This window comes from Misgurnus anguillicaudatus, chromosome 24, assembly GCF_027580225.2.
Source record: "Misgurnus anguillicaudatus chromosome 24, ASM2758022v2, whole genome shotgun sequence".
NCBI lineage: Eukaryota > Metazoa > Chordata > Actinopteri > Cypriniformes > Cobitidae > Misgurnus > Misgurnus anguillicaudatus.
In genome coordinates this window covers 27898199-27922344 of record NC_073360.2, presented here as the reverse complement: position 1 = coordinate 27922344, position 24146 = coordinate 27898199, and the positions used below count along the sequence as shown (strand labels likewise).

The 24146-nt window shown below is 37.4% G+C and overlaps 1 protein-coding gene across 2 annotated transcripts; it reads right to left on the bottom strand.

Moving 5' to 3' along the window:
• Positions 1-2504: 2504 nt before the first annotated feature.
• postnb (periostin, osteoblast specific factor b) lies at positions 2505-24146 on the bottom strand. Of its 2 annotated transcripts, XM_073862830.1 has the most exons (21): positions 23895-24146; positions 23279-23377; positions 20416-20480; positions 19840-19997; positions 18876-19040; positions 18637-18783; positions 18404-18545; positions 16686-16898; positions 16123-16256; positions 15204-15349; positions 13438-13578; positions 11315-11445; positions 10538-10668; positions 9880-9982; positions 9726-9793; positions 9400-9448; positions 9037-9330; positions 5448-5492; positions 5082-5120; positions 4966-5001; positions 2505-3368 (listed from the first exon to the last, which is right to left on the bottom strand). In XM_073862830.1, exons 1-21 carry the CDS (start codon positions 24011-24013, stop codon positions 3322-3324), a joined length of 2472 nt encoding a protein of 823 aa, XP_073718931.1. In that variant the 5' UTR covers positions 24014-24146; the 3' UTR covers positions 2505-3321. The 2 variants fall into 2 exon arrangements, with proteins under 2 accessions (XP_073718931.1, XP_073718932.1); XM_073862831.1 differs by lacking the exon at positions 5448-5492.

Below are 24146 nucleotides of genomic sequence, written 5' to 3'. Positions count from 1 at the left end.
TACTAAGGCACAGAAACACCTTTTACAGTGAAACATCTTGAGATACTTGGTAGATATTTACCTCTTATGATTGAGCATTAGAGACTTGAGCTTGAGTAGGCTACTTGCTGGTGGCAAGCTTCGTCAACGACGACCGGAAGTGAACTTCACCGAGTCATACTGCACAGAAATCTTGACAAAGAATGAATTTTTTTTTATATAAAAATATTTTTTATATTAAAGGTATTAACCGGTTACCATTACTTTAAATAAACGATTCTGTTCCAGAACATATATATATATATATATATATATATATATATATATATATATATTTTTTTTTTTAAGTTTCTGGTTTCGTTACTGTTTCTTGCAAAACATCAAAAGTTTCTGGTTTTCGTTTTCGTTCCGTGAACCGGTTCAAAGCCTAGAATTCATTGTGCACAAAGTTAATAAAGTCATTTTTGTGAAATATGTTCTATACTGAAACTGAGTTTAAAGTATGCACATATAAAATAAAGTTGCTCAAAATTCCACAAAAGAACCATTTGTGCTTCTAAAAATGTCAAGTACCATATATTTCTTTGCATACTAAAACCAATACAAAGAGCATTTTGTGCAAGATAGCTTCTGTGAATGTTGTTAACCATACAGTCTGATAAAGAACATTTTCAGAAAATCTTTTTTTTAATAGCATATACGGGAGAGCGGGGTAAGATGTCTCATGGGCAAGTTGTAACACTGTTCATAACTTCAACACTAGAGGCTCTATCTTAAAAATCGAATGGCCAAGGTCGCTCTTCAAATATCAAGATCTCTCTAATCTGATGTTGGCACAATTTTCTTATTTTTTCAATAAAACTAAAATAACAAATCTCATGCATTATGGGAACCAAAAATCCTCATCAACCTTTTTTTGTTTTTTTTTCCCCCTCAGATTTTGGTTCCCAGAATCCTTTGCATGAGACTGTTATTTTATAGTTTTATTCTGTAAAGATAAAGTCTTTTTAATGTTTAATGTTCATTTAACTTTGAACAAACTGTTGCCAGTAAATATCATACATTTAAATCTACAGTAAAGTTACTGGCAAGCAGCTGACAGTAATGTTGTCATTTCTACAGATTTTTTTAGAGCGCACAGTTCAGGTTTAGTGCGTTTTTAAGTGCCTAGCGACGAAAGATGATCTACAGGGTTTATACAGTGTCTCCAAGTTCACTAAATTCCATACTGACACAAAATGTCAATGTATGACATGCTTTAACACAGAAAGATGTTGTGTAAAAAATTCTGTAACAAAGGTGTGTCTTGACTGGTCCTTACGATGAATAAGGTAAGCTAAGGTAAGGTAAAGTATTAATACCTTTTCATTAATTACCGCAGGGAAATTCCCATACATCAGACCAAATATCCACAATAACAATGAGACACAAACATACAGACGAGACAAATAAAAGGTTACAATAAATATAATTTAAGTAAAGAGCTCCGTTGTTCAGTGAACTTTAGTGATCTCAATCACATTGTGAAAGTGGTGTCACTCAAGTTGTAAATTATAGCTTACTCTGTAAAACTGAGATTTTGTAACATTCACCTCTCAGAGTTCAACTTTCAGACTGATGTTTACCTGATGAGTGATTGGCCAGAGGCAATGAAAAAAGGGATTTTGTGCCAATGTGCCTTCTGGGGTGAGGGTATGAAATGTACTGTAGTGTGAAAATAAAAATCTGCTTATGCATACACTTTTACATCTTAAGGCATGCAGTGTCTAATTTATACACTGTCAGAAAAATGTCACTGGGGCAGTGCCCCTTAGGAACAGATATACAGTATACATTTAGCACCACTCTGTACCTCTCTTTAGTACCAGTATGTCCCTCTGAGCTACTAAGGTATATTTTTTGAAAATATTTTTGCCCCAGTGACACCTAGGGGCCATTTTGACATTTTTTTCTGATAGGGTACATATAAATATGAACTACTTTGTTTACAGAGATCACTTTACTAGAACTGATAAATCAATTGTTACTGAAAAAGTTCAGATCTGTACTTGATTACAACTATTTTTATGAAACAATGATGTGCCATACTTAAACAGATATTACTATGCTTATCAAATTTGTTCTGCAAGTAAATTGAAAATCTGTGCATGCCATTTTCCTCTGAATAGGACTTTACATGATACATATATCAGAGCAGCTATACGGGCTTTAAACCCTGCTTTAGGCCCCAGTCAAGTTAAAACTCCATACGATGTTTAGGTCGTGAGGGAAAAATCTTAAGAGGAACCAGACCCAGTTGAGGAAGCCCGTACGGCTCTGGCACTGAATATAGTAAATATCTAGTTACATAATAATAGAAATCATGTGCTCATGTCATAAAATAAACGGTTCAATGTGTGCAGGGTAATTTTAAAACTGAAAAATAAAATTATTGAAGACAGTGATTAGTGTGAAGTCCGATTGACTAGACAGATAATGTACGTGTTGTGGCGAATGCTTGAATAACTCCAAACGCTGACACACAGTTACGTCTCTAAATGTTTATTAGGGAAATTGTCAAATAGATGTAGAGATGCCAAAATCAGTTTACATCTAATTATGCACTGGCATTGCAAGACTGCAGTTTGAGATATAGCTTTGAATTGTACTGTATAGCATGTAATGAATTTTATCCAAACGTTTTGTAAAATAAACACACAATAAAGGTCAGAAAGAAAAATCAAACCACCACCCTGCCAGAAATAAAATCAGACTTTAGATATTTTAACAAAACATTGCAATTATCATTTCAATCTTTATTTAAGATTGCACACCATCTAAACATGAGCACCATAAAATCATTGTGCATGCAATGGCAAACCATATTCCCCGAAAACAACAAAGTCATACTGCAATACTGTAGGTTTAAATGCAAAACACTGAATTGTACCCCACAACACATCTCTATGTATATTTCATATGCACACTTCCTTTTATCTTGAATGCCTTCTGTACTCCTTGAGAATCGTCCAGAATGCTTAATGGGTAAACGTCACCTGCGACCACTGATCCGTAAGATGAAACAGTGCACTTTTATGTAACTAAAGTTTAAAACTACAATAAAAAATATTTACATACACATATGGGGAAGATTTAAAATCCCTGCTCTGACCAAATACAGTTGAACAAAAAAATCATAATTTCGTCTCTGCAGGACAAAAAAAGATCGATATTGCATTTTTGTCTTTTGCTTTAAATCCAACTCCAACCTGGTAAGTTTTGAACCATTGCACAAGTAAAAGAAGTATATTGTTTGTTTTCGTGAACCTCATGAACGCTTCAGGTCGTGTCTTCTACCAGTGCTCACTGTTGCTTCCTCGGACTGACCATTCTGGTTCTTCTCCGGGCTCCTGTGATAGGTTACAGAAGATTTAAGACAAAATTGTTTGTTTACCCTGTATATGCACACGTCTGAAAATACAATGCCATAGAAAAGCTTTCGATTGAAAGGTCCTTTGTGGAAACAAAAATGGTTCTTTTATGGCATCGCTGTGGAGAACCTTTTAAGCACCTTTATTTTTAAGAGTGCATGATGCAATGCAAAATGATTTTGGTTTGTCCTGTCTATCTAAAACCACACAAACTGACCAGTTCTAGACAAAAATGAACAATCTTTAACGGATAAAAATGGAAAATTCTGTCATCCTTTTCTAATCCTTATGTTGTTCTAAACCTGTTTTCCTGATGAACACAAAAGAAGATATTTTGATAAATGATGGTACTTTCATAGTAGGATAAACAAATACGATGGAATTCAATGGGTACCGGCTTCTACTGTGTGCTTACCAGTGTTGGGGAAAGTTACTTTTAAAAGTAATGCATTACAATATTAAGTTACTCCCCAAAAAAGTAACTAAATGCGTTACTTTTCATGGAAAGTAATGCTTACGTAACTTTTAAGTTACTTTTACGTTACTTTTTCTTACTTGGCTGAGGCTTGATCTCTTTCAGGCCTTGCAGGTGTTTTTTATGGTACCAAAAATTTCGAGTTCTGGCCTGCCATCTCCGTTTCTGACTAAAACTGTTCCCGCTCAGGCGCACAGAGTGTGTAATTCTACGTTTGTATTTTTAGTGTAATTCAGTACATTATTTTATTTTTAAATTGAATTAATTAAACTGAAAAGTAACTCGCATTACTTTTAAAAAAAAGTAATATTAATGTGTACATTTATAAAGTAACGCGTTACTTTACTCGCTACTTCAGAAAAGTAATATTATTACCAGTGGCGGCTGGTGACTGCTCTTCCGAGGGGCGCAAATTCAAAATATGTGTTCGGATTATCATGTGTGCCGCTCGTGTTTTCAAAATATGTGTTTGTTGCGTCATGTCAACCATGTGCATTTTGTCAAAAAAGTGCCTGCTGCACACGCGTCAAAGTCGTTTATGATAAAAGATATGCTCACGTTCACAAAATACACGCAAGACACTCCCTTAACAGTAAACTCTGATAACACATGAGATTATGCGCGTATCTGGCAAACGCGAACGTCTCTTATCATAAACCCTTTAGACGTGTGTGCAGCATACACTTATTTGACAAGACACGTGATGCACATAGGTTCGCGCCGAACACATATTTTGAAATGACGAACCACACATGACGGGCTACATACATGTTGTGACGAACTGCGCATCATGCGTCCTAGAAAAAAAAAGTCACCGGCCGCCACTGATTATTACGTAATGCGCGTAACTTGCAATGCGTTACCCCAACACTGGTGCTTACCATCATTTATCAAAATATCTTCTTCATCATTTATCACAATACTTCCATAATATTTGTTTTCCTATGGAAGTCAATGTTTTCGGCAGATGTGTGCTTACCATCATTTATCAAAATATATTTTATTTTTGGGTGAACTATCCCTTTAAATGTTTTTTTTTTTTAAAGTTATATCAGACAATTATAATATACAGTACAAACAATTCCTCAGTGAATTATTTACCTGGCACTCTTCTTCCAGGGACTCTTCTTGTGCCCTCTGTAAAGAGATAAGCGATACATAGTGATGTCGCTCATGCTTAACCGACTAAGCAAGCAAGAAACTCTTGAAAATCTCACCTTCAATAAATTTAGTGATGCCCTCAGCGTTGTCTCCATCTAGAGGGGTACATTTGATCGAATGAATAACACAGCATTTTTTGTTTATTATAAAAATTAGAAGGAAAAAGGAAAAAGGAAGAAACTTTAGTGGTCGACAAGATCGGGTTTACTCCAGCTAGAGAATCAAAGAGTGAGAAAAATGAATAAAAGGTTTAGTTGTTTGTTAATCACTACTCGTACTAAGACAAAGAAACACAGTGTTTTCTGTAACCTGGAAGATAAGACTATATGGAAAAAAAGTTTCGGAACAGAGGAGACCAAGGTTTGGCTAACTGTTAGCACCGGCACCAGCATGCTAATAAAGGGTTTGAAGCGTCACACTACCATAAAGCTCCATATTGATGGAGCTGCCGTGAGAGTACTCTGGACCTGTTGATACAAAACATTAAGCAGGTGTCAACAACCAGGGATGGGCAGTATTTCAAATACATGTATTTAAAATACGTATTTGAAATACAAAATAGTATTTTGTATTTTGTATTTTAAAGCCTTTGAAAAAAATGAAATGTAATTTGTATTTAAATACATTTAAGATGAGTATTTTTGTATTTTTAAAATACTCAAAATACTTTGAGCCAGTCAACCAGTCAGGGTGCTGTTTTCATGCATCAACAGTTCAGACCAGACACAGAGTTCAGGTAAGCAAATATATCTGTGCAGCTTTTAGTGGGCAATAATTGAAATGTTGGAGTGGGAAAAAAAGCAAGAGCGATTGAATTATTGGGTGTGATGTGATCTGCGTTATTATAACTGTTGCGAAAAGAAATTCAAATTCACACTTGCACGTTGGCAGGCAGTTGCACATTGCAGTTGCACTTGCACGTTGCAAGACTGAGACAGAGTGTGGAACGCTGACAAATAGGCGGTAAACCATTTTTTAGATATTTTGTTATGTTCTTACCTCAACGTAGACGAATTAATGCATAAATATCTATTTTCAATGCATGAAGGAAGAGCACTTAGTTTGCAGCAATTCGACCTCAGCGCACAGTAACATCTTCACAGGAGTGATGATTGCTGCGGCAGAGGTTGAAGTTCTGCAAACTAGGTGCTCTTCCTCCATGCAATATAGTTCTCATTTTTCATTCACTTAAAATCACGTTTTATTTTGTGCCACAATACTTACTCGTGTAACTACTCATGTAACAGTCTTTAAAATAGGGAAAACATGGAAGTGTTTGGTGGCTTCTAAATTCTTCCCTGTTTAGATCCTAAGCAATAAATGGGACTAGGCTAAATGCTAACACATTCATGACACGCTGTGCAAAGATAAAGTGCACATATTGAAAAAGATAGGGATGTATTCCTTCGTCTGAGTTGAGGTAAGAACATAGTAAAATATTGAAAAACTGTGGTGTTTTCCTTTAAAGCCCCTTTCACACGTGACGCAGCAAGTGGTGGAATCAGCACACAGTTGCTGATTTCTTTTTAGCTTTGTGCAGTTGAAGCCTTGTTTACACTTTTGCAATTCGCATGGCTCTACTCTACGGCGTGAACCTGCAGGCTCCTCAGTAAACCTACAAGACTTTTATGCTTGACGTGCTCTCCGTTATATAATTCTGTAAATGACAGAGGGCGACACGTGAGTAATTGTTCTCAAAACCATCAAAAAGCAGCGATGAGAGAAAGTAGTTTGCAGAATAATTTGTCAAACACTCATCTCGTGAGAAGTAAATACGTGGATTTCTTCACATATAAACTGTTTAGGTGTGGGATGACGACACATGAAAACGTTTTTATGATGTTTTTATAAAACATCACTTTACTTGAATGGGTGTTCATGGGGCTGACGTGACACATTCATGGTCGGGACGTGATGCGTGTCATGAATATGAAGGAGATTTTATTGACGTTTATGATTGCTGTCATTGAGTGTCATTTGTTCAATTGTGTCATTTTTGTTGCAAGGATGGCATTGTTTGAGATGTCTTTGTTGTGACAACTTGACATTAACCCATACATCATAACTTGTCATGACAACTTGACATTAACCAAGACAACATAACTGACCACTTTTTTTTACCAGTGATACAAATTGAATTTGTCATTAAAATGTCATTAAGTGTTAATACTCCGTTAAATAGTTTTATAACAGCATCATGAATATTCATCAGTTCATAATGTTTATTTGACTGAGTATTAATAATATTTGACATAGTATTAACACTTAATGACATTTAAATCACAGTTTAATGTAGCCTAATGTTAACCCACAAAGCTAGGCACGTTCTTAAGTTTGATAATTATTGTTTATGATTTATAACAAGTTGTGTTGTATTGGTTTATGTGTCGGGTTGTCATAACGGGGATATCTCAAACAATGTAGTCTTTGCATTGGAAATTACATGGTTGAGTAAGTGACACTTAATGGCAGTTGTCATGGATGTGCATAGGGTCTTCTTCGTGTTCATGACACGTGTCGTGTTATGATTGTGAGGGTGTCATGTCAGTCTTGTGCACACCCCTTCAAGTAAAGTGTTACCAAGTTTTTTTTCTAGTTTTGTATTTCCTACAGGGCAGGGGAAAGCAAGAGGTACGTAAAATAAAAGTTTCTAAGCAGTTGCACACATATAAATGCTTTTTGGCATTCAGAAATAGACCCAGATAGATTTCAGCCTAATAGGGATACTTGCACTGAATTACCAATTTCACATGTATTTTGTGTATTTTCAAAATACAAAATACTGTATTTGTATTTAAATACATTTTTCCTCACAGTATTTTGTATTTGTATTTAAATACATTTTTCGACACAGTATTTTGTATTTGTATTTGAAATACATTTCCATGTATTTATGCCCATCTCTGTCAACAACTGTGTGATTCAGATCCAGAAAAGGAGCGGATCTGGTTAAAGAATAACTGTAGAGATAGATTCATAGTAGCATTGCAAGTCACCTAAAGATTTCATTTGGGTTTAATTTGGGCATCAGTGTTACAAACTAACTAAAATAAGCAATGCTCATAACATAACTTTTTACGCCTTGGGCCGGATCAGCTCTGGATCACTGCTGATGTCATCAGCTCTGGTGCGGATCTGGGGTGCGTTTCCCAAAAGCATCGTTAGCCAACGAACATCGCAAGTTTCATCGTTACTAACATCGTTCAACATTTGCAAACTGCATCGCTAACTTGTGTCGTTGGAACGACAGCTCTTCACCTGTCGTTAGAAGCATCAATCCTTGTTATTATAATATGTAGACTTACGTTGATCATGCTTTTGAACAAAATAAGCAAAAAACATGTGTTACACTCATCCATCATTCGATATATATTACAATTTTATTTTACGTAATTACATTTGTAAACAGAATGAAAGCGTGTGATTTAAAAACTGCGCATGTGCGCAGCCCAACGTGCTTTAAGACCCTGGGGAATCACTGGGAGGAGTGACGTAAGAGGGAACTTGCGCGTGAATTAAATATCTTGAAAATGAACAACAGATAACTAAATCACGGTAACAAAATCAGTCTTCCGATGCAATATGTGTTATTTACAGCAATAATCTGACATTAAATCGATTTGCACAGATTAGTTAGTACTTAACCTCCCACGTAACATCACCAACTATGTTGTTAAACCAACATGTGTCAAACGACGAATGTGTGAAAAAGTTACTATGCTTTCGTGACAAGGTAGTACTCGTGACGATGCATCGTACTATGGTCGTTCAGCAACGAGTTAAATCATTGTTCGGGAAACGCACCCCTGGCCCGGAGACTTCTGCTGTCTGGGACTGCACATGTAGCTGCTTAGAGGCCAAGCGAGCTCAGGCAATAATAAGGAACATTGACTAGTATGTAACGTGCTGATAATCCTTATGAATTAAACCAATTACAAATACGTTTGATTTATTTCTAAAATATTTTCGGACTAACAAAACTGTATCAGTGGTGTATTACATTATATTTACCTTCAAGCCTGACTCTGGTGACAGTGGGTTCCCCTTCGATTATCCTGGTGAATTTGGTGATAGTTGGTTCCCCTTCGATAACCCTGGTCACCTTAGTGATCGATGGTTCACCTTCAATTACCCTGGTCATCTTAGTGATCACTGGTTCACCTTCGATAACCCTGGTCACCTTAGTAATCGATGGTTCACCTTCAATTACCCTGGTAAACTTGGTGACAGTAGGTTCAGTTTCAATCCTACGGGTAACCTTTGTAATAGTCGGCTCGCCCTCGACAACTCTGGTGATGACTCTTCCTACAAAAAGGGAATTATTATTATTGCAACAACAACAACAACAAAAATGATCGGTTTTGATATACGTACTAGTCAAAAATGTCAGAGGGATCTCCTGAAATCTGTATCCAGACACATACTGCAAAGCAAAAAAAAAAAAAAAAGGAAAAAATTACACCTTGGCACAGAAGCTGGAAAAACCATCCATTACACTGTTTTAGGCACGTTCAATAGAATTACACAAGAAGGATCAGGTTGCACACAATTAAATTCAACCTCCGGGGTATGAAAAGAACACATTTGAGGTAAACGGGCCTCTCGAAGGGACCCTCAGGGTTGGGTGCTGCAGTCGCTTTGTACTGTGGTTTATACAGATGATGTGCACGGTTGTGAAGGGGCACGTTGTAATTCAATACCTTGATCTGGATGTATCGGATAATCCTCCTCAGGAGTGAAAGGAGATCCTGGCTCCCGACAGGAATATCTTTGAAGGAAAACCACATCCGTTAATTTGGTAGAGAATGTTTACCAGTGGCACATACAAAGGTTTTTCAATCGAATAATCCTTACCTTCAGGGTACAAAAGAGTCCTGACAAAGTGAATGACTCCATTTGTGGCCATTTGATCGGATTCGGGAACTTTTACGGTGTTCACCTGCATGCTCTTGTTTGCCTAAATAGTAATATTTAAATATTTTAAATGCATATGTTTTAAAATATCACATGGTCTTCATTTTATATTTAATGAAGTCAAATAAAGTACAAATCAATCCCTAAGCTGATATAAAGCATGCATTAGCTGCTATCCAGCTGTTGCCCAGAGGGTTTTTGTCTCTTACATGTACACTGTAAAAAATGTCTTTAGAAATTACAGTATTACTGGGTATTACTGGCAACTAGCTGCCAGTAATTTACTGTAGATTTTATGTTATTTACTGGCAACAGTTAAATGAACATGAAACATTTTCAGTCTTTACCTTCTACAGTAAGTTACTGGCAACCAGCTGCATAATTACAGCTAATTTTTTACAGTGTACGTGCGAATGAATGTAAAAGTTAAGCAAAATAAATTGGTCTTCTGCATTGACTTACTATTGGCACTGCCTTTCAGGAAATTCCTCTCCAAAAATTATAGGATTGTGATGATAAAAGTATGCTCCATACTCCATAAAGTGCTCGCATGTGTCCCTATAGCAGTGTCACGAGAGCAATAATGTTGAATACTTACATACAAAACTTTGAGATTGCTGCCCTGCAGGGATTTGAGGAGGTTAGTGACGCCAGTCTCCAAACCTCCGCCAATAAAGATGCCATTACTGAAGTGATACAGCAGAATGGCTCTGAGGGCATTGACGTCACCTGTTCACAAAGAGATGCGGTCACTAGGGCTGTCACGATTATGAAATTTGGTTGACAGTTAATTTTCTGATAAATTGTGACGATTAATTGTCTGTTTTATTGCTACCTGTATTACATTTAATGCTTATAAATTTTTTTTTGTTTGTTTCTGAAATAATTTTCGCACATTGTTGTGATTATTTAAATGAAATATTTTGCAAGGTTTACATAACACATATTTAAAAATACGTAATAAATATATTTTTCAAAACTTAAATAGTAGCCAATCATACTAGGGTCATATTAGTACTGGAACACGTGTCTGGAAATGTATGTTTTACCTGACAGTTTACTGCTGATTAGAGCATTTTTTAAATGCTGTTTGTCCACTGTATTAAATGGTTTTGCAATGTATCGCATTACCCTGTCAGTTAAGGAGCGCCATCTGATACAGTCTCGTGTATACAGGCGCTGCAGCTCCCCCTTGTGTTTTTAAGAGAGATGTGCAATCATTGCGGTGATCTGAAATCATCGCGATAAGGTCAAACAATTGCGATGAGATGATTATTAAATCATTGTGACAGCCCTAGCGGTCACTTCCACTTGGTTCATCCAGCAAGTAAGGGTGCGCTATGTTTAAAAGATTGCAATGTAAAACTGAACTCACTCTTCAAAATATTCAAGTCTCTTTCGCTGAGTCCTGCGAAGGCCTCATCTGTAGGGGCAAAGAGAGTGAAGTCTCCCTCTTGTTTCAGCATATCAGTCAGTCCTGCCGCCTCCATCAGGGATAAAAAGATCCTGTGACAGTGAAATTACACAGTCAGTCACTCCAGAAAAAAAGCATTGTCACTTGGACAATGATAATGACATTTTGGGTGTTAATCTAAAAAAAAAAAAAAAAATAGATGAAAGTCCCACACTGCCGAATTTCAACTGAATAGGATTATAAGTATCCTATTCATGTACTTAAAGAAATTTGATATGCATTTCAAACACCATGATAAGTTCCCTTAGAGAACTGAAAAGTGGATAGCGGCCCTCCAAAGAGTTCTTACTGACAGTGATGACCCCAAATGTAGCATCAATAATATTTATTTTTAAGGCAGTTACCGTTTGCTTAATTTTTTTAATGCTGTTTTATTGATATAGGGGCGGTTTCCAGGACAGGGCTTATACTAGTCCCAGACTAAAATGCATGTTTAAGCTGCCTTAATTGAAAAACATTTTACACCTACATATCTTAAAGGGACATTCCACTTTTTTTTGAAAATATGCTCATTTTCCAGCTCCCATATAGTTAAGTATTTGATTTTTACGTTTTTGTAATCCATTCAGCCGATCTCTGGGTCTGGCGCTAGCACTTTTAGCATAGCTTAGCATAATCCATTGAATCTGATTAGACCATTAGCATCACGCTAAAAATAACCAAAGAAATTAATTTTTTTTCCTATTTCAAACTTGACTCTTCTTTAGTTACATCGTGTACTAAGACCGAAAATTAAAAGTTGCAATTTTTTAGGCAAATATGGCTAGGAACTATACTCTCATTCTGGCGTAATAATCAATGACTTTGCTGGTGTAACATGGCTGCAGCAGGTGAGTGATATTATGCAGTGCCCGAAAATAGTCCCCTTGGTTACTTTCAATGGCAGGGGACTATTTTCGGGCACTGTGTAATATCACTACACCTGCTGCAGCCATGTTACACCAGCAAAGTCATTGATTATTACGCCAGAATGAGAGTATAGTTCCTAGCCATATCTGCCTAGAAAATCTCAACTTTTTTATTTTCCGTCGGTCGTACATGATGTAACTACAGAAGAGTCAAGTTTGAAATAGGAAAAATATTGAAACTCTTTGGTTATTTTTTTAGCGCATTGTTAATGGTCTGATCAGATTCAATGGATTGTGCTAAGCTGTGCTAAGCTATGCTAAACGTGCTGGCGCCAGACCTGGGGATCGGCTGAATGGATTCCAAAACTAAGAATCAAATATTTAACTCTAGGGGAGCTGGAAAATGAGCATATTTTCAAAAAAAGTGGAATGTCCCTTTAAGATATATCAGTGCCATTGTTTTGTCTCGAGATGCACACATGTATTGTTTTTTGTAAGGTATGTTTGTAAAAACTACTTAAATGTCCTAATATAACTAATGCCTATAGTTCTGGTTTAATCTAAACCCTGTCCAGGAAACCACCCCTTAATACTAATTGCAGATTTTTGCAACGTTATAGTGATCATATATAATTTTTTCTCAGTCTCTTTAATAGAATACATCCAGAAAATACAGGAAATGTGTATATAGTATTAAAAACTGTATAAAAATCTAAACTGATGTGTCAAGTTTTAAGGGTAAACTCCCCTTCCACTTGAGCAATAGCCGGAAACTGCAATGTCTCCTAAACCTAAATAAAATTAAATCCTAATTTCTAGTTTTAAAGAAATTAGTCTTTTTACTTAATTTTGCTCAAAAATGCTCAAGATGTGTTTAGTGCCAAGAGATGTCACACTAAACACCAACAATGCCTAAAGAAGGCATATAGTCCTGAATTTTTTTTTTTTTGTACACATTTCTTGTATTTTCTTTTTGTAGTTTAATAAAAAAGATAGAAAAATAAATATGGATGGACATTAAAACTTCTAACACAGCAAGTCTGGTGGTGGTGGCCTAACTTTTACACACTACTGTATATATATTAGCTGTACTGCAGATCAGTGAGATACAGTGAGATATGGAGACATTACATGCTGATCAGTGTACTGTATTATAAATAATTAAAATTTCCTTACTTAAAGCCTCCATTTTTCATTAGAATCTCGTACATGCTGAGCTCTGCTGGTGTAATGAGGGTCTTCATGAGATGGAGAGCGCCGTTACTGCCCTCTTTGCTTCCGCGGATCAGACAGGCGTTCTCAATGCAGACGGCTGTAATTAAGAATGTTACGAGACAGGTTACTTCCACTGAGTAAACTAATGGAAATGTTTGAGTTTGTTACAATGTCAATAAATGTCACTGTAAGTAATGGCCAAAGAAAAAAAATCATATACTGCCGGAGGTTTCTGCTGATGTAATGGAATTACAGAGTCTCTTTTTATGATTCGGTTTCCATATGTGAAACTGCCAAGTCTTTTTGTTAGATTTACTGTTTTTTACATAAAATCATCCTACATAATGTAAAGAACATTCTGTGAAAATATAATTTAGATATCTTTGATATGAATCTAGTAAAGTCATGTTAAATATGGAAATTATAGTGAAATTAATGGTTGAAATCAAACTTTGATGCTTGCCATCTCAGAAGTAGCGACTTTTGATGACAAAAATTTTTTAAAACCTATTTTATTTTTGATATACATTACTGTGCAAAAGTCTTAAGGCCAACATGCCACAATTAGATTTGTTGTTTTTGCAATGTTATAGTGATCATATATAATTGTTTCTCAGTCTCTTTAATAGAATACATATAGAAAACACAGAAAATGTGTACTATATAGTATTATAAACTGTAATGTAAACTGATGTGTCAAGTTTTTAGGGTAACCTCCCTTTAGGAAACTGCAGGATCTCTTAAACCTTAATAAAATTCAATCCTAATTTCTAATTTTAAAGAAATTAGTCTTTTTACTTCATTCTGCTCAAAAACGCTCAAGATGTGTTTAATCCCAAGAGAGGTCACACTAAACACATACTATGCCTAAAGAAGACATTTAGTCCTGATTTTTTTTGTACATATACCCCGTATTTTCTGTTTGTATCTTAATAAAATAGATTGAAAAATAAATATAGATGGACATTAAAACTTCTAAAACAAGAAGTCTGGTGGTGGTGGCCCAAGACTTTTGCACAGTACTGTATTTAAAGTCCAAAACATATATGAGAAAAATGTGGTGTATATGTTTAATGTAAAAAACTTTTATAGATATGCAATATTTTTATATTTTCCATATATTTTCATGCTTTCAAAGTATATTAAATATAAAAAAAAACTTTTAAATATAATATATAGTTATACATCATAGTTATATTCTATATAATTATATTTAATATAAATATCTATTTATTTTTTCTGTAAATTGCTAACTTATTTAACGGGACGCAGTGCCAAAAATAGTCCCCTGCTTTTGAAAGATACTAAGGGGACTACTTTCGGCTGCTGCGTAATATCATTGCGCCTCCTGCAGCCATGTTACGGCAGTAAAGTCCTTGATAATTACGCCAGAATGAGAGTATAGTTCCTAGCCATATCTGCCTAGAAAATCGCAACTTTTAATATTCCATCTTAGTACACGATGTAACTACAGAAGAGTCAAGTTTTAAAAATATCGAAACTCTTTGGTTATTTTTTAGCGTGATGCTAATGGTCTAATCAGATTCAATGGATTATGCTAAGCTATGCTAAAAGTGGTACCGCCAGACCCAGAGATCAGCTGAATGAATTCCAAAACGGTAAAAATCAAATGCTTAACTCTAGGTAGGCTGGAAAATGAGCATCTTTTTTAAAAAAAGTGGAATGTCCCTTTAAAAAAATAAACATGTAAAATACAACTTACTGTACGGTAGACGAAGACTCTGAGAAATTTTCCGATGAGGGTTTCCAGACGCTGACCATTGTACAGCTCGCTCAGCACAACCTTATTCTTCAGGATGTGGTTTTCCAGGATGAGCTTGAGGAAGCTCTGGTCCATGGACATCACCTCATCTATAGCGATAAAAAATCTGATTTTCACTGCTGGGCAAAATACCCACTTTTTAATATCAACATGATACAGTTGGTTTTCACAATGACTAGCAGCTGTTTTGGCTTTATAGGTTTTATTTTTGGCATGATTATGAAGATGCTCTGTTGAGTCCTTTTCATCTATTACAATTTATTCTTAAACTAAATGGAAAACACTATAGGGTAGGTTTCAACCGAACATGGACACATGTTAAAATCTTAATCGTGAATGTACGTTTTCACAATGACCACAAAGTCTCTGTTAAAATAAACTTCAAACCAAATAAATGTTAATATTTCAAACTACAACATGTAAAGACTTGGCCAGCATTTTACAGAGACCAGGTTAGAGAGTTTGCATTCCCAGACAGGACTTTAGGTTATCATCACCTCAGGCACTGTCCCTTTCCCCCAAGTGCCCCCTGTAAAAAGAACGATTTAACCTGCAAACGAAATATGATGAATGTGTTCGCCTGTCATTAGTCACAAATGAACTGCAAACATGTGATGATGAGGTGAAAGATCCAACTTTGCCTTCTGTGAGGTCTTCTGTGAAGTGGTATAGCCGAAGCTTTCTTGCTCCAGCGCTTACTGTTGAACCCTACCGTATCAGCGAGTTCATATAAAAATCCATTTAGCATGGAATCATCTGTTTGCACACCTGCTATTGCGTGAGTGATCCAAGTTTTAGGAGAGAGGAAGTCAACCAGAAAAGAGAAAGCAGGAGAGACTGATGTGTAGACATGTTTGCTCATCATTGAAAACTTCATTGACTGGGGCCAGAAGCGTGTACTCAGTCTTGGGTCCCATAGCTGCAGCTAAGCCCAATTCTATCAACATGTCACCAAAGGTGGCCTGAGATTGTCCAACCAGCTCCATAACCTGCTTGGCTAGGAGCAAAAAAGGCACAATAAGATTGTTTAGAGAATGATAGACGCTTTAAACCGTGTGAAACCCTTTTTTAGGTCCTGCATTTCCCAGGAATGTAAAAGTGTAACCATTTCAAAAACGCAAAACAAACTACTTTGCTCTAGTTGATCTATGAGCCATATCTCTGATAACGATCTGAGCCCACCCATGTTCTTCATAGAAACTCTTAGATTTGGGCTTATCCTTAGTGAACAGGTTCAAGCATTCATGTCTATGGCTTTAAAGACTCGCCAAGAGTGCTAAGAGCAAAATTCAATAAAGATCCAAAGGGTTGCGTGTATTTTTGTACTCGAGTTCCAAGAAAGACATAAAGAGCGTACTAAAAGTCTAATCTATTTCAAAACCAGATCAGATAAGCAGTGAGCTATAAATGAGAAAAATTTGCAAACCCGAGTCTGGCATGAGGACTTGGTCGATGAGGTGGATGACTCCATTGGTTGTGACAATGTCCTTCTTCAGCACCATCTTAACGCCGTTGACCGTGAGACTGTCTCCATCACAGCCGATTTCAATGTTGCTGCCCTCCTGGGTCTCGTACGAGGTGCCTGACATTATGGCCTCGGAGCACTGCACCGAGTTCAACAGATGGTAGTTCAGGAGAGCTGCGGGGAAGAAACATCATTCGCTGTCATGCGAGCACATCTGCTATTCCCCTTGAACAACTCATGGGAAATGAGAAAAACCCAGTCACGGTTGTTTTTTGATGTTCGGATGAGCACATATGGAATATGAGTCTGTATAAAAATACATCACATGATTGTGTTGTTGTAAAACTGCAGCATCTTCAATTTAAATGTGTCAGATTAGATCAACGGTTCTCAAACTTTTTCAGATCCCGCTGCGTACAGTGCATCCCTTTGTGGGCCCCCCCAAAGAAAATTGAGGTTTAATTACACAGAATTTTTGTTTTTTATAAAATGTCATTAAACTGGGTCCCCCCTGGCAACATCTTGCGGCCTCTTAGGTTTGAGAACCGCTGGATTAGATTATAGATATATGGTATGATGGCATTGTATTTCCCATAAGGTTGTACAGAAAGGGAAGCATGAGAGCCCTGGGAGCCTTTGGGACCCCATTTGAGTGAATCTGCAGCTCCACGCCATTTGACTGCAAATGGAGCGCTCTGATCTGTAGTCAAAATATTCTGGCTAGCGACTAATAAGAGTGCAAAGATCCCATTGCCGCAATTGTAAAACTAGCAGCTGTTTTGGCTCTATAGGTTTTATTTTGGCAAAATAGTCAAGATGCTCTGTTGAATCCTTTTCATCATCCATTACAATTTATATTTAAACTATATGAAAAACACAAGGGTTGGTTTCAACCGAACATGCACGCATGTTAAAATCTTAGCTGTGAATGTATTTTTTCTTATGCAGGATTAAATTGTTGCCCTCGTGGTGTTACATCATGGTTACCAAGAATCTGGAAGTGACTTCAGCATCTGGATTAATATGAATCTTTTCATCCAGCTTTCCTCTATGAAAGTTTCTCGCAAGTCAAAAGCTTTTCCGATTGAAAGAATACATTTTGCCAGTACGTTAGTTTAACTTCAGTTTTCACTCAAGCAGTTTGCATAATATAACCCCTTTAGGGTATTTTAGACCAACCTCATATTAGGGTATTGTGTCATTTTTTTCAACAATCAGTAGTATAAACTAATACCCAAAGTAAACAATAATGAATCGCTAAATTCTGACAGACTTAGCCATCGGTCACAGTTCGACAAGCAATGGTTCATCTGTAACCCAGTTTAAATCTCAAATTAGTCCCATAAGTGTTGTTACTGTACTGTTCACCAAGACCAGCCGTCTGAGAATTTCTGGTCCTTAGCTTGGGGTGCATTAGGACCATCTGGTTTGCATGGGGACGAAATAACACTCGGCGGCTCATTCAGTTGACTCATATCAACAAACATGGCACAAGAGAGCTGCCAAGCCCTTGATTTGTTGCACCTTTGACTCATTAAATTGAAGTAAAGCTTCACTTTGTGCCAAGTCTGCCATCAGTGTGACAAGTTAGTAGTATTTTAACTTCAACTTAAAGTTGCTGAGCGGAAACGTCGTGTTTAGCAATAGGATTTTATGAAGACTTGCGTCTGGGTGCTTACCTTGGAGGGAATCTTTGTCCTCCATAAGTCTATCCAGGACCTCCCTATCCAGCTTTTCAAAGGCATCGTTGGTCGGGGCGAACAGGGTGAAGTGTCCATCTTGACCGAGCTTCTCAATCAGACCTGAGGCAGTAGCTACACTCTGGACCGGAAACAAAGACAAAGTTGGGTCACGGACCTTATGAAAATGAGGACTGCCTGGTTGGGGTTGAATGCGATTTCGTTGGACTTACGCTTAAAGTGCTCAAGTCATCGTCAGCTTCGATAACGTCTTGAATGGTGTTGCCAACCGCCGTGATGACACGGTCAATGACGTGCACCACACCGTTGGTAGCCACCTGGTTGCCGTAAATGATCCTGGCACAGTTTACGGTGACAATCTAAATAAGATGAATGACCAGATTGTCATTATGTTCAACAAACAACACGTTCCTCGTAAAAAAGGATGTGATCTATACATCAACAAGCTTACCCCATTGGAGTAATGATTAATGAGCAGGTTTAAGTCATTGTACATGGAAATAGGGGTCATGCCGTTCTTGAGGTCTTTGGTGAGGAGACGTTTGTTGACCATGTGGTAGTGCAAAGCATTGTACAGCTCAATATTGACATTGCTCACCAGACCGCTCCTCACCTCCTGTTGGAAAGAAAGAAAGTCGGTGCAGAACAATCAAAGCACCTCATTTTAACATTTGGCCCTGTGAGAAAGAGAAGGTAGTTCCCAGCAAGCAATTTTGGCTAAAACAAGGAAAAATTTGGACTGTCAGTGAAAGTCTAATAGACACCCAGAAATGGATTATGCGTAATACTTTGAACACATGTTGACTTACATGACGAAATATAGTACATCTCCAAGTTATTTAGGCAAAAACAGCATGTAACCAAATTTAGGGTTATTTAGGGTATGAGTGGGTTACTCGTAGCTGGACTAGATTGGGTCTATAGCAGTGGCGGCTCGTGACTGCTCATCCGAGGGGCGCAAATTCAAAATATGTGTTCGGAGTGTCATGTGTGTTGCTCGTGTTTTCAAAATATGTGTCATGTGAACCATGTGCATCACGTGTTTTGTCAAAATAAGTGCTTGCTGTACACGCGTCAAAACCATTTATGATAAAAGAGATGCTCATGTTCACAAAATACACCCAAGACACACAGTATACTATGATTACGCATGAGATTATGCGAGTATCTAGCAAACGCGAGCGTCTCTTTTATCATAAACCCTTTGGACGCGTCTGCAGCAGGCACTTATTTTGACGAGACACGTGATGCACATAGGATCACTCGATGTGCAGAACACATATTTTGAAATTACGAACCAACACATGAAGGGCTACATACATGTTGTGACGAATTTAGCATCAAAGGAAGTCACCGGCCGCCATTGGTAGTTAGCCGTTATTTCACATCTTGGTTTTTGCTTGCTGGGTTGGTACCTGATCGAGAAGATCCCAGGCTTCGTTGCTAGGTGCGAAGAAGGTGTACGATCCAGCGCCTTCAATCTCTTCCCGTAACTTGGATAGAGAGGAATACTCCTGGGTAGTTGTGGCTTTAACCAAGCCGAGAGTACCATAAACGTGATCGATGGGAGCAACTGAAATTGATGCATAGATTGGACAAGATCAGATTCATATTAAGTTAGCATTGCAAATGGTAGCTTCATTATACTTATCCAACCACACCAATACATCTTTATAGCTTTCAAATTATGTAGAGTTTGTAAACTTTGTGTTTTTGTTGATAGCATAGCTATAGCTGGTTAGCCTGATCTCACAAGAATTCGTACATATTTTACGAGTTGGCTACTTCGTATGAAAAACACACGATTATCATAAAAAACAATAACGAAACCCCACTCCTAACCCCACAGGAGTCAAGGCAAATCATACAAAAATGTATGAATGTGTTCAAAAACGAATTAATAAAAATTAGCCACATCGTAAAATACGCACGCATTGCATGAGATGGCATTGGTTTTAAACTAAGCAACTACATTAACACCAGTTACTGACCTGCAGGGCATCCGCGCATACCATCAAGCTTCATGTAACCTGGGCAACATTCGTACAACACAGTCCTGCAAAAAGACATAAAACAAATAGCCATGTATAAAGTGATTATGGAAGCTCACGCATATGGCGCCACATTTATTTTTTCTTCATTTACTCGTCAATTCAAGCCGGTCCTGTTTTTAATGATAATACAGTTCCATTAACGGCCCGTACAGACGGTCTTTCCATATGGAAATCATTAACTGTCTTTCTACATAAACATACTATGTGGTCCTGGGGTTTGTGCCTTGTTCCACTGCGATTATGTTGTCACGGCATTACTTTAATATTTAAAAGTGCCTTGAAGCTAAGTGTCAAGACCAGCTTGGTGGTTTGGTGAGGCCGAGGGGTGTATTTTGGACAGAGCGGGATGCTTTTAAATCAGATTTATAACCCAGTGAAAACCATTGGTTTGGATTTTACACAATGGCACAAGTAGTCGAGTCAGCAGTTTTCATGTAATGGAGGATGCATTGTATGGTTTTGCTAAGGGCAGTTTGAAGTTTGGAATAAAACAAAGCTTACGTTTTGTCTTCTTGGTGAAATTGTTAAACTTCATAAAATAATTTAAAACCTTAAATTCTTTTAAAAAACAACAAACATGTGTAATACAAGGAAACAGCAATGCAGCTTTCCTTACACAATGACGTTGTTTATTAGATCTTGTTTGTTGTCTATAAAATTGTAATTTTTTAATGGAAATGTTGTAAGCCTATACGAATGCCTTCTCTTTCACATTGCTATATTTTCCATTCACTTTGCATCTTTGTGAGATCACGTGCATCATAAAAGTCTCTTAATATGAAGAACGGGATTTAATAAAACTCTGTAAAACTAATTAAGTTTGATAAATGGCTCCTAATGGGTTTTTATAAGGTCCTGTCAGAAAATAAAACTGGGGAATTTTGATCTCCTGAGAAGTGTAAATGTAAAGATTGGTGGTTGGAGTCCTTGCACACGAGTCTCCACAACAGCAACGTTCTTCCATTCGATGCCCGCTACCGAATCAACCAGAAAAAACTAATTCAATTAATCCCTATATGGAAATTAACATTCATTGACGAGTTGTGGAAACTGTTGTGCGCCCTTGCAGAAGATCCCTTAGGTCATATCTGGCCATCGCTGGTCTTATGTAGAACTGAAGTTCCAGTCAAATAAAGCCAAGTGGGATTTCAATGATGGCTGATTCAGATCCAAAAACATAACCAGTGGAGAACATAAGTTTCTTAAAAACCTCCTCCTCCACAACCGGAGGAAAACATGACTCCTGTTGACCAGGCAAACTAAAGGGTTACCGACACTTTAATCACTTCAAGGGGAAAAGTCACATTTTCCTATGTAATTTAATATCTCCCTGGGGATTCACAGAGGTCTTCGACATCACACACATTTTTAAACCATCAGTAGTACTAGTGAGTCAGAGCCACCGGATGGTGGAGATCCTCGACTCCCTACATCATGTGCAAAAACATATTTCGATAATTACTTCAACAAACCCGCTTGCGATCTTCAACCTTCCCTCACCTACACACTGAAAAGTTATCATTGATACCATTTATCTCAGCAACCTCTGACAGAGTTTTGGGACTGTCACACTCATCTGAGTTATTATGTAAGCTAAGCACACTTAACCAGATATTTCCAAAGAGCACCAGACCGCTATCTTATGGTCTGCTGAGTGTAGAGAAAATTCTCAGAAGAGACGCATGTGGCTGCCATATATCCAAAACTGCAAGAGAGGCAGAAATCGACAATATCTCCAGCCACAGAACCGCTGCGGCTCCTAAAAGGTCTGGCATTGGTCCGTAGCGACCGTTGGGATATGCCTTGATCATAAGCACAGCGTTACAAAGCAAACTCTTTATGTTAGCGCGTCCGTTTTTTTCAACCGAAACTGGATACATAACACGAATCGTGAACACGAATGGCTGACAGTCAGTGATTGCCTCCAGAAACCACGATGTCATTACTGGAGCCAGGCCTTTATAATGGGACTTCACTTTTGCTCTTACAAAACTGTAAGATGTGGACGTCGAAGTGTTTTTGTTTACATTTCATACATGAGTTTTTTTTATTCTGCAGGAGATATTTTGATAAATGATGGTAAGCAAGCACACCCATTGACTTCCATAGTATTTGCTTACCTACTATGGAAGTCAATATGTACCATAAACTATGTGCTTACAATAATGTATCAAAATAACGTGTTAAACAGAAAAAGGAAAGCCATATAGCTTTAAAACAACCCGAGGGTGAGTAAATGATGACAAGAGTTTTCATTTTTTGGGTGTACGATCCCTTTAAAGACAGCTGTGTATTTTCCCCCCAGGACTAGAAACGTAAGGAAATGTGTTTCGACAAAAGCCAAACTCTTCGGGCAAGCGCAAGAGCTTGTTTTTAAATCATGAATGGCGTGTCGTGACAGCAGGTCTTTCCATTTCATACCAATTAAGGACTGATCTCACTGTCAGGTGGTTTGTAAGAGCTTAAGTTATTCTCCAGTAACATTGTAATTCAGTCTATAGCACATTCAAACATTATGGAAGAATTTACTTATTTTAATGCCTTGTTTTGGCAGATATGTTGAATCCACGCACTGCAATAAATCAAAAAGCTACCAATTTTGGAAAGCTGTTTGGAAAGAATGGATTTCGAAGACACATCCTGGAGCCCAGTTTTTATAAAACTAAGTGGAAAGTCATGTGTCTGTGTACTGTTTGAAATTCTCAACCGGTCTCACCGGTAACCTTTCACCTTTGACCAGTGGAGTACCTGGAACCTCCCAAGGGACTAGCCTCCAGAAATCATAAACCATCACACTTACGCTTTCTTTCCACAGATGGCTCCCTGGTACCAATTACGGCAAGTGCTGAAGTATTTCTTCTTTGTGCCCATGACTTGCTGGAGAGCGCACATGTTCGGTCTGCAGAGGTAAAGGTGACACAACATGACATAGGGAAAGTTGACGGAAAGGTGCAACAGATTCATATATAGTTAAAATCACAACAAGTGACAACGTGAAAAATTATTGTATTGCACTTTTTTGGACACCTTAGATGTAATAATAAATAAAATTGTGATGCATCATAAAATCGAGTGAATATGCAGTTGCATGGACGGAAACAAAGATAATGATGAAAACTTTTCCAGCGCAAAGTTGTTTCCCTGTAGGGTTTGGCACTGATGTAATAATTGTAAAATAAAAATGCCTCCTTAAGCCATTTGAGATGCTTATCCAATAAAAAAAAAATCACACACCCACACAGTTATAAATATAAGAGCCAACTGAAAAAATAGTAAATCATCCATTATGAAGAAAATGTGTCTTTGAAATCAAATCAGGAAAACTAATTAAACTGCACATTTGCATTTTTCACAACTAATATAAAAAAATAAATTAAAAAAATGAATAAAATAATAAATATGAATAATTATCTTACCCTTCTTTCTTTGCACGAATACGACTATGCGCGACTATCTTGTCATAAGCCGACGAATCTGCTTGGTCAAAAGCAGAGAGCACGAAAAGTGCAAAAGTGGTTACAAAAAGTAGTTTCATCCCTGCTTCACCTTCAGTGAGGATTCGGAGTGAGAAATGGGCTCGAGCTGAGGGGGAGAGGGCTTTTATAGCTCAGCTCCCAGCAGCAGGACAGACTGGCAAACAATCAGCAAGACGCCTGCACCAGCCTCTC

What these genes read in the sequence shown, in the direction of transcription:
- postnb (XM_073862830.1), bottom strand. Translation starts at nt 24,013, where the DNA reads ATGAAACTACTTTTTGTAACCACTTTTGCACTTTTCGTGCTCTCTGCT. An exon ending in CACCAGAGTCAGGCTTGAAG is followed by an intron (nt 5,493 to 9,036) that starts GTAAATATAATG and finishes TTGTATCAACAG; the next exon opens with GTCCAGAGTACTCTCACGGC. An exon ending in CATCACTAAATTTATTGAAG is followed by an intron (nt 5,002 to 5,081) that starts GTGAGATTTTCA and finishes ATCTCTTTACAG; the next exon opens with AGGGCACAAGAAGAGTCCCT.